The sequence below is a fragment of the Myxocyprinus asiaticus genome, chromosome 12 (assembly GCF_019703515.2).
Source record: "Myxocyprinus asiaticus isolate MX2 ecotype Aquarium Trade chromosome 12, UBuf_Myxa_2, whole genome shotgun sequence".
Classification (NCBI taxonomy): domain Eukaryota; kingdom Metazoa; phylum Chordata; class Actinopteri; order Cypriniformes; family Catostomidae; genus Myxocyprinus; species Myxocyprinus asiaticus.
In genome coordinates, this window is record NC_059355.1 from 28,481,867 (window position 1) to 28,493,207 (window position 11,341).

At 39.0% G+C, this 11,341-nt stretch overlaps 1 protein-coding gene across 1 annotated transcript in view; it reads right to left on the reverse strand.

Moving 5' to 3' along the window:
* LOC127449400 (ribonucleoprotein PTB-binding 2-like) overlaps window positions 1-8,563 on the reverse strand; it is a 120,715-nt gene extending 112,152 nt beyond the window's left edge. The window contains exon 1 of the mRNA XM_051712807.1: window positions 7,351-8,563. Coding sequence (XP_051568767.1) covers window positions 7,351-7,602 — 252 coding nt within the window. The 5' untranslated portion in view covers window positions 7,603-8,563. The remainder of the gene's footprint in view (window positions 1-7,350) is intronic.
* Window positions 8,564-11,341: the final 2,778 nt, after the last annotated feature.

Below are 11,341 nucleotides of genomic sequence, written 5' to 3' on the forward strand. Positions count from 1 at the left end.
TGTGCTGAGTGACTCCAGCCAGGTCTCCTAAGCAATCAAATTGGCCCGGTTGCTAGAGAGGGTAGAGTCACATGGGGTAACCTCCTCGTGGTTGCCATAATGTGGTTCATTCTCGGTGGAGCACGTGGTGAGTTGAGCGTGGATGCCGCAGCACGTGGCGTGAAGCCTCCACACACGCTATGTCTCCGTGGCAACGCGCTCAACAAACCACGTGATAAGATGCGTGGGTTGATGGTATCAGACACAGAGGCAACTGGGTTCATCCTCCGCCACCCAGATTGAGGCGAATCACTATATGACCACGAGGACTTAAAAGCACACTGGGAATTGGGCATTCCAAATTGGGTGAAAAAGGAAAAAAAAAAAATGCAGCAGCAAGAGTGCTAACTAGAACCAAGAAATACGATCACATCAGCCCCATTTTATCAGCTTTACATTGGCTACCTGTTAAGTTTCGTATAATTTTACAATTCTGTTAATTACTTACAAAGCTTTGAATGGTCTAGCTCCAAAGTACTTAAGTGACCTTCTATCATGCTATAATCCATCATGCTCACTACAATCGCAAAACTCTGGCCTGTTAACAATACTGAGAATATTAAAATCCACAAAAGGAGGGAGATCATTTTCAAACTAACTCCTAAACTATGGAGTTGTCTTCCTAGAAGTGTTCGAAACTCAGACACACTCTCTCAGTTTAAGTCTAGACTAAAGACTTCTCTTTTCAGCCAGGCATACACCTAATTTAGCCCTCAATTCATAGCTATGCTGCTTTAGTTAGGTCTGCCAGAAATCATTTCTCTTTTTCTTTAACCCTGCTTTAAATTGAATGACATTGTAACAGTTTAAGGTTGGGCAAGGAGGAGGGGGGCACCAGCTAAACAGTCAATGTAAAGTTTAATCAGAAACTTAACGTAAAACAAACATAAACAAACACAGACACACATGCAAAGGGGCCACGTGCGTCTCTCTCTCTCAAACCGGCGTCTCTGGCCGATCAGCTGATTCAGCGCCGGCCGTGCTCCATCGTGGCCCGGCCACGCCCTCCTCCTCGTCACAGACATCTACGCTAATTTTATTCTATTTCTTTCCCTGTCTAAACCTCGGGATTATATCCTGCCAGATCCATCTCCGGTCCTGCCTGATGTCGCTGAGTGATGATGACCAACTGCAGCATGTGCCAGCCAGACTTCACTTCAGTCTACTAAGACAGATGAGGATGAATTGATGCAAACTCAAAGACATGGGATTCTTTATGAGCCACTGCCTGAAGCATGGGCTCAGGATGGAGTTCACCAAAAATACTGGCCATAAGCTTCCAGCCAGACTGTGATGCTCTTCACTGAATGATACCTATATCAACTTGGTCAAAGGAGGGACAACACACTCTTAAACTACATAGAAAATGAATTAACCACTAACAAAATCCTTCATCGACCAAAATCAAAGGACAATGCATCTACGTCAGTTAATTTGGGATGACTTCAAGGACTTTAAACACTTAAACTTATAGTTAATATAAAATCATTTTGTTTAATCATTGACCCACAAATTAGATTACTAATTTTAACCACTAATAGTTCTAAACATAGATAACTAATATTGGCATTATATTAATTCATTTTCTGTTATAGCATAATTTCATGTACAGCTGCTTTCAAACAACACCTGTTGTGAAAAGCGCTATACAAATAAATTTGACTTGACTTGTATGACAGTAGCACACTTTATCTAGCAAGATTAACTAAATAATTATAAGTATATACAGTCAGAAACCGAGACTTTGCTAATCCAGTGCTGGTCAGCTGTGGCTTATGAATATTCACACTCAATATAACTTCAAATACACGTCGTTAAACTCCTCTTTTTTACTGGATGAAGCAACAGCTCTGTATCTCAATGTCTGATGGATATTGTCCAATGTCTTCTGCAGAAACTCCTGTAAATAACGCATGTAAAGAGTATGTACAGTACTGTGCAAACGTTTTAGGCACTTGTGAGAAATGTTGCATAGTGAGGATGTCTTCAAAAATAATGTCATAAATAGTTTTCATTTATCAATTAACATCATACAAAGTCCAGTAAACATAAAAAAAAAAAAGTCAATCAATATTCGGTGTGACCACCTTTGTCTTTAAAACAGCACCAATTCTCCTAGGTACACCTGGACACAGTTTTTCTTGGTTGTTGGCAGATAGGATGTTCCAAGCTTCTTGGAGAATTCAAGCCTGTTTAGGCTGTCTCAATTGCTTCTGTCTCTTTATGTAATCTCAGACTGACATGATGTTCAGTTGGGGGCAATGCCATCTGTTGCAGGGCTCCCTGTTCTTCTATTCCAATATTTTCTATTTGCAGAAGCAATGTTTAGGAGTTTAAAATGTATATTTCCTATTGACACACTAAAGCTGAAGATATAAATAACCATCTTAAGACAAATGTTTTTGTGAAACATCTTATGTGCCTAAGACTTTTGCACAGTACTGTACAAACTGTACATACACAATAACCTTGAAGCTCACGATAGGTCTGTCTTTAAAGGTTTAAGTTATCGTTACAAATCAAATCCCCTATGGAAACAAAGAATGGGATTTTTACTTCCAGAACCCAACTGTTGCGTTCTATTAAGTGGTTATAATTCAACAAACATAATGCGAAGCAGAACAACTGACAGCTGTCGAACCAGACACTTCTAATATATATGTATATAAAGAACGAATTAAATAAAAACAATTTTAGCTGACATATGATATCTGTAACACTATGTATTACCATACCCGACAGTGCACTGCATGTGTCAAATCAAGTGCTTTGATTTTGTTGAAGATTTAGCAGAGCTCTGGTCTGGTCAGAGTTCTGTCAGTAGTCCTACTCCAGCATACACATGATGAAAGTTAGAGGTGTGTGTCCAAAGAGGAAGACCAGAGTGTGGAGTGGTAAATTGACACAAAAAACTCTTCTGAGATAAAGACCTTGCTTGCTCCGTCGTGACCTGAGTCAACAGCCAAGATGATGAGAGGTCAAGAACAGAAATTACAATCTTCACAGGGAAGGGGAAACAACTGATCCTAGTCAGTAACACTGGAAAACATTATGCAATGACCCCATAGTGATTACTAAGGTACACTGTCACAGTTAGTGTTGAGTACTCAAAAAATGTAATCCACAACAAATGACTACTTACTTCTCTCAAATTGTAATCACATTACTAATTACTAGTAATTTTCTACAACACTTTTCACAGAAACATTTTGGTTTTTCCACTTAAATTCAAAATAATGTCTATAATATTTCCTCCTTGTTCATTGTAGTACACCCTTCAGCTGTCACGGAAACACAGTCGTACAAATGAACATATGAACTCATATTTTAAATGTATTATACAATAATAATGTTATATTAGAAAAATGGTAAAGAATGGCCAATCCAATCACTTTACATTCAGCTAACAAGTGATAGACAGAAGAGAATTGGAAGATAGTACAAGAAAAAAAATATTATTAAAAAAATGATAGTTTATTTATTTATTTATTTTATATTATTGCAATTTAAGTCACTGAACAAGTAAAAAAAAAAAAAAAAAAAAAGTAAATTCTTCAAATGTGTGATAGGCCTTAACTTTACTTGAACAGTAAGTGAAAAGGACCGTTCGTTATTTTTTCAGTTTTTTTTAATCACTTTTCCATAATAAATAAATAAACATATGCCACTCATTTCTATATAAAAATATATATCTAAATGAGTGACAGAATATGATGAAATGTTGGCTTATATTGCCCACCCCATTTGTATGTGTGAGTAACGTATTGAGCATTCAGAGAGCGCATCCATACACCTCAAGAGTCAATACTCCAGTGCTGAACATCTGCTACTGACACCCAAACCAACAGTAACACACCTGTGTCAGAGTGGACTGAGCTTAAAAGAGGGCGGGGATGAGATCTCCCAAAATATGAATTGCATCAGAGGTCACCTGACAAAGAGCCAATCAACTCTGTTCATTTCTGACATTTCTCCTGCCCCCAACCTGTGACAGAGTGCTCCTAAATTATTCAGTATTAGGAGCTGAGTGATTGTGTATGTCTGATGTAGAAAGAGAAAGAGAAAGAGAAAGAGAGAGAGAGAGAGAGAGAGAGAGAGAGAGAGAGAGAGAGAGAGAGAGAGAGAGAGAGAGACCAAACTGCTTCACCTGAGGTGTTCTCATTGATAAGCCATCAGTCTGTGACTACTCATTGCCATTGTGGGGTTGTGGTCATAATTAGAGCTGCACCTAACGATTAACGATTATTAGCACCTAGTCGATTAATCTAACGACTAATTTGCCGTTTATTCTAAAGATTTTTTTATAATTATTACTTGATTAATATAACAATTAATTAACCCAAAATAAATATACAAAACTTGTCTCATTAATATTTCGATATTTTATTAAATCATCTTCTCTTAAACACAAACAAATGTACAAGAAACAAAGTGTGCACTGCAGGGCATTATTCTGCAACAAAAAACTGTTACTATGACGTCAAACTTTAATACAGTGAAAAAGACACTATTAGCATAACATAAATATATATATATATATATATATATATATATATATATATATATATATATATATATATATATATATATAAATATATATAAATAAAAATTTCCAACATTCTTTTGAATGTTCATGTACTAAAATAAAATATTTGATGCCATGAGTGTACCTTCATTAACTATTAGTATTATTTTGAATGGCCATGGAAAATGAAGCAATGTGATAACAATTTTACCTGGTCGCAAAAAGTAGTCCGTTAATTTACCTGATGAACTTTCACCTTTTGCTGACCCTTTATGCTTCGCAGAGCTAATGTGTGCTTCTAAATCACTTGCACCTTTATTAGCAACTGACACATAAGTGCCAGCTTTACATGTCATACTTTCTGCATCCCACGGATCTCAACCTGGACGAAAGCATGGGAATTTTTTGTGCAAATCTTCTGTAAATTTGCACTTTCGTTTGGGCATTGTTTCCATTCAGCTGTCATTTGCTGCTGCTGTCAAGCAACTGTTTGATGCCGAACACAACAGCGCTTTGCGCGTTCGCAAAGAGATTGACAGGCAGAAATTTGGCCAATAGTTGCTGCAAGCCTCTTATAATTGACCAATTGGTGTGCGAGAAGGCGGGACTTACAAAGAAGGGTTAAAGCAATGCAAATATGCGCGCACACACAATGAAGTATTAGTCCAGATGCACATCATAATGCAACTAAAGCCGAATCCCGGACATTTTCGCAAATTTAAAATCCCGGCCGGACGCTTTTTTAAGGTCCGAAAAAGAGGACATGTCCAGGAAAAAGAGGACGTATGGTCACCCTACGTTAGCAGCGGTGCAGAAATTACTTTTAACATGGAGGCGATGAGGAAACATTTAGAAAATCAATTTAAAGTGACTACTACTAACAGAAACACGTGTTGTAATACTAATACACGTATGTCATGCTTGGGTGGGGACAAAAGTAAACAGGACTTATGGTGCTGCCTTGCTGCCGTCTTGACAAAGTGGTCTGGGATGCTTTCGCTTCAAGTGTTCGTTCATGGCGGTTGTACTGCTGTGATAAGTCATTTCCAATTTTGCATAGCTTACACAGCACCACATTGTTGGGTCTCTGGCTAAAATACTCCCACGCTTTTGATGACCGTAGGTGAGTTTGTTTTAGCTGCAGCTTGTTCTTCGGGGGAATCCATACTTAAACCGGGCACAGCCATTTTAATTACTCCATTGCGACGCGCCGACGCATGTTATGCAAATCGACGTATTTCTGTAATCGATGACGTCGATTACGTCGATGAATCGTCCCAGCCCTACTCATAATACAACATGTAGTACAGGCAAAAACATTGTATTGCGGTGTTAGAAATCATCAAAACATCCCCTATTGCATTTAATACTCCTGACAACCTAACATAAAAGTGCATGTTCTGTGAGCTGTCAAAGTGCAGACATACAGCACACTGTCATCTGCTGATACTGATGATAAGATTTTGACTTGCATTCATCTCCTCCTGGAGCTGAAGAAATGTTACACCTCCCTCAAGGGGTCAGGTATCCAACATGTTTACTGACATTATTAATGTGGAAAGCTCTGTAGGAAATGCCAGCAGCAGGCACCTTAGCACGTTGAATATGAAAATCTCCCACTCAGAGTTCAGCTCACCGCTTCAACGCCTTCACCCGGATCCTGCCTCCATGAGCAAATATGCCTCGAGACAATATCTAACCACAACTAGGCAAATGAATAAGGGGCCGTTCACACTGAACACGTTTTGTGTCCGTCTTTGCTTTTTTCCTCCTGTTTTTGTTTTACTATGTAAACGTGCGCCAGAAGGACGTTTTTAACCGTTCCGTCGCGTCTCGCGCAGGAGCGCCGCGTTTTTTAGACGCTATGTGAAGTTAAAAAGAACTTCAACTTTTGAAAAAGCGTCTCAAGACTCTTTCTGTTCTATTCGTTGCGCTGCGCCTAGCTAGCTTTTTTTTTTTTTTTTTTTTTTTTTTTTTTAGTGAAGGCGTTTTCGGTCTGAACGGCCCCTAGAGCCGCTGTTTTTCTTAACGCTGTAATTTATACAAAAAACATACAAAAATAGCTCTTGTATTTCTTGCGCGATAGAAGGATACAAATAACTGTCAACTTTTAATACAAGCTCTAAGATGGGTGTTAGACAATTAACAAATGACATCTGAATGTTTATTTAATTGTTTTAATGACGTTTAATCTAATAACAATGACAGAGACGGTGAGCTCATTTTCGGAGCTCCGTTTTGAAACAACGGCCAAAGGCGCCGCCATATTATTTTAATACAGCATATTTTACACTTAAAAAAATAAATAAAATAAATACAAATTAGTTTCACTTTAGTTTTGCGTTTAAACAACGCTTTTGATATTGTTTTTAAATCGGATAAATAATTAAAACTCGAATAGTTAATCTCATGATCGAAGTAAAGTTTAATCCCTGATCCCTTCATTTGATGTCTATGATCCGCATTCCAAACTAAGAATTGTGTTTATTTGACAGTAACTTTAGGCAGCCTGTTAAGTCGTCCTCAGATTTCATTTTATTTATTTAGGTTAAAATATACTATAGTAACAGTTCTATTTGCTGTACTTAACTGTCAGGTGTATTTGTTTTCATTAGTTTTAAATGCATAACATAAAAAAAATACATGTATATATATTTTAAGCAATTGAATAAACATGCTCGAAGCTATAAAGAGCACCCCGTGTGAAGTTCTTTTCTTTTTTTTTCCATTGAACTAGTGAGCAGTGCAACTTTCACCTGTCAAGCGAACACATGTAAATCCTCTACCTGGTTAGTTGTATCCGGTGGCAGGTTCTTAATAAGGATCTTTCTCCTGTTGCTCAGCTCTCTGCGAGTTTTCTCCAACCGTCTCTCGATCTCCTCGGGATCCAGTTCCGGGAGATCTCTGAGGATGGTGATGCCCTCGGATGCTGCGTCCTCCTCGTGACGGCTCTCGGGGCTGTCGGACTCCGGGTGAGGTGAATTTTCCCGCTTTAACGCGTGCACGCTCGGCGGCTGGATGGATGAAGCGGCCGCCATTTTGCAGCGCTCGGTGGAAAGTGAGTCGGAGAGAGCGAATACTGTAGGTGGGCGTCTGTGCTTTTAGTCAAACCCATCGACGGCACACTTAAAGGTGGTGTGGATAATAACCCCCTCCTCAGTACAGCTGGCGACCTCCACTGATGGAAAACTAAACTCGTAATACTCTCTCGTTTCTTCTGTTCAGAATACAATGCAACCTTGACTGTCATTTAAAAAAAAGAATTCCATAAAAGAACGATACTGTGTTGGCTAGCAGCAATAAACAATAAAATAAGTACTTTTTTAATAATAGTTTGTAAAATAAAATAAAAATAGTAGGCCTATAATTCTAGCAATTAATTACAAATGTTGGTATTATAACAAAATACAATAATTGCATAATAACTGTGTAGCATATATATAGATTTCATACAAAGGTGTACATTACAGTCTTCAAAGACAAAGGACAACTGGCTCTAACAAGGACAGAAAGAGATGTGGAAGGCCAGATTTACAACTAAACAAGAGGATAAGAGAAATAGATGCCTCACATGTCCTCAGCTGACAGCTTCATTGAATTCTACATGCTCAACACCAGTTTCATGTTCAACAGTAAAGAGAAGACTCAGGGGTGTAGGCCTTATGGGAAGAATTACAAAGAAAAAGACACTTTTCAAACAGAAAAACGAAAAGAAAAGGCTAGAGTGGGCAAAGAAACACAGACATTGAACAACAGATAATTGGAAAAGAGTGTTATGGATCTTAATTCCATTGAGCTTTTGTGGGATCAGCTAGACTGTAAGGTGCGTGAGAAGTGCCCGACAAGACAGCCACATCTATGGCAAGTGCTACAGGAAGTGTGGGGTGAAATGTCACCTGAGTATCTGAACAAACTGACAGCTAGAACGGCAAGGATCTGCAAAGCTGTCATTACTCTTTGAAGTAGTTTAAGAAGTTCTGAACATTTTTTTTTTTTTTTATCATAATTTTTCACGTTATTAATGTCCTGACTATACATTGTGATCAGTTGAATGCCACTTTGGTGAATAAAAGTACCAATTTCTTTTCATAAGAGCAAAATCTGTACATTATTACAAACTTTTGGCTGCCAGTTTTTTATATATATATATCCCTATGAACAAAATTGACAACATTTTTGACTCGAGAAATGATGTATGTCAGAAACATCTCAAGGCATGCCTGGTGAAAATGGCAGATCCTTTGACTCTTTATAAACTGGCAGTGATGTGGGAATGAATGACTTATGCCGTCTCTCGTGGGTGTGCTAAATGCCTTCTTCTGGCACACTGTATCACAGGAGTCCTTATAATGTCCCTGAATGAACGTTTTCAGTTTCCAGCTACACAAGCCAGCATCCCACATCAACAATATTTAGAGAGCATTGCGTTTGAATCTTTAAAGGGATAATTTACCCAAAAATGAAAATTCTCTTATCATTTACTCACTCTCATGCCATCTCAGATGTGTATGACATTCTTTCTTCTACAGAACACAAACAAAGATTTTTTTTTTAAGAATATCTCAGCTGTGTTGGTCCATTCCATGCAAGTGATTGATGGCCAGAACTTTGAAGTTCCAAAAAGCAAATAAAGGCAGCATAAAAGTAATCCATATGACTCTAGTGGTTAAATCCATGTCTTCAGACGCAATACGATAGGTGTGGGTGAGAAACAGATCCATATTTCAGTCCGTACTATAAATCTACACTTTCACATTCTTTTTCTTTTGTTTTTGGCGATTCACATTCTTCGTGCATATCGCCACTTACTGCAAGTAGATACAGCTGCAGGCCGGAGATCTCCAAATGGGGGCGGAATCTCCCAAATAGGGCGTGGATTCTCGAGAAAGTGGTGGGGTTACTCCAAAAGTGGGGCGACACCTTCACAGACGGTTAGGGAAAGGGTTAGGTAAGGGGCTCCCTATATCTTTGCTGGTGGTTCAGAGCTTATGCCCCTTTTTGGAGCTCTGTCTGCAGCTATCCCCTCTCACCTACTGGGCAGGGAGGAGATATTATAGAGAAAAAAGGACTTAAATATTGATCTGTTTCTTAACCACACCTATAATATCTCTTCTGAAGATATGGATTTAACCACTAGTGTCATATGGATTACTTTTATGCTGCCATTATGTGTTTTTTGGAGCTTCAAATTTCTGGTCACCATTCACTTGCGTTGTATGGACCCACAGAGCTGAGATATTCTTCTCAAAATCTTCATTTGTGTTCAGCAGAAAAAAAGAACGTCATACACATCTGGGATGAGTAAATAATGAGAGAACTTTCAGTTTTGGTGAACTATTCCTTTAAGGATGGGAATAGCACATTAAAGTGCACACCGCCCTATTTCTGGAAAGATAGAGAGCGCTAATTATAACAATAAGACATTTTTATTTAGCACTTCTTGTGCCGTTTTGGAAAGTGGGAGTTTAAAGCATAAATAAAGGTTAAACATACCGAGAGTTCTAAATATACCTATAGTTCAAAATAAAACATCACTGCATGCTTAATGAATATCGCTGTCAACTCTATTGCAATTCGCCGGTTAATCCATCATTTGCACGGATGATTTTCCCATTATTACAGGGGTTGGGAACTTCCACAAAGGTGCTTACAAACAGATGCCATGCGTTCATCTCAATTTCCAGAGCGTGAACCCACGGACGTGTCTAAAAGCTGTGATTCAGTGCATCTCTCAGTGGGAGAGAGAGCGGATACCAGAATATTTCGATGGCTCGGGAAAGTAGCGCGTGGGCGCGCGCAAGTGCTGGAGCGAGCAGATCGCGCATCTGGGACGCGCGTGTGTTTATGTAAAGGGTTGATGGGAACCTTGAACTCTTCGCCGGGAGCTGCGCTGAGCGCCGAGTGTATGTGGGCGACAGGATCCGAGTCATATTGTGTGTGCGTGTGTGAGGTCCAAGCATCGCGAAACTATGACATCGTCCCAGACGATTGTGAGAATTCGCATGCATATGTATTGTTTGCCGACACTGCAAACTCGAAGAATAAATAATAGAAAACAATACGCAATTAAAATGAAATGCGCATTTCATCGGATTCTTTTGCTTTGCGGTAATAACAGAATGACAGAAGCGTCTGAGAAGCTGGAAATTTGAGCAGCCGGTTTTTGCTCCAGTTCCGAGCAAAGCTTCTGGACTGAGACGCATTTCCCCCCCATGGCCCCAACTTGACAGAGGTGCTCTACTTTTCTGCCGACCTCACTGTGTCCTCGCACCTCGCGTTTGAAACGATTCAAGGATCGGTGGTACAGTAACACCCACATGATCCAGGCAGCGACAGTGCTCGCAAAGAATTCCCTGCACTTCGCGTGACCTTATTTGCCCGTTATGGGTGAGTGACTGCGACCAAAACTGTAGGTCAAAAAAGGACTGATGATGTCACAATGGAGCAGCTTGTGTGAGAGCAGGCACATACGTTAATCCTGCCCTATAAATGCCACTGTTTGGCAATGCCTTAACAATTCATTGTCATTTGCAGTGAGTTTGTGGGTTATAAATGAGATGCAGAGTAGAATAGAGAATGAAAACGCATGCCTTTTAGAAATATTCCTTAGGGGGGAATTTGTTTTTTCTCTTGTAGATATTTTAACACGTAGAGAAAGTTATAATAAAAAGTAATATTTGATATCAATGATTAATTGAACACCACCTACCTTACACATATCTTAAAAGTCTTGGCTTAGAGAAATTATATATATATATATATATATATATATATATC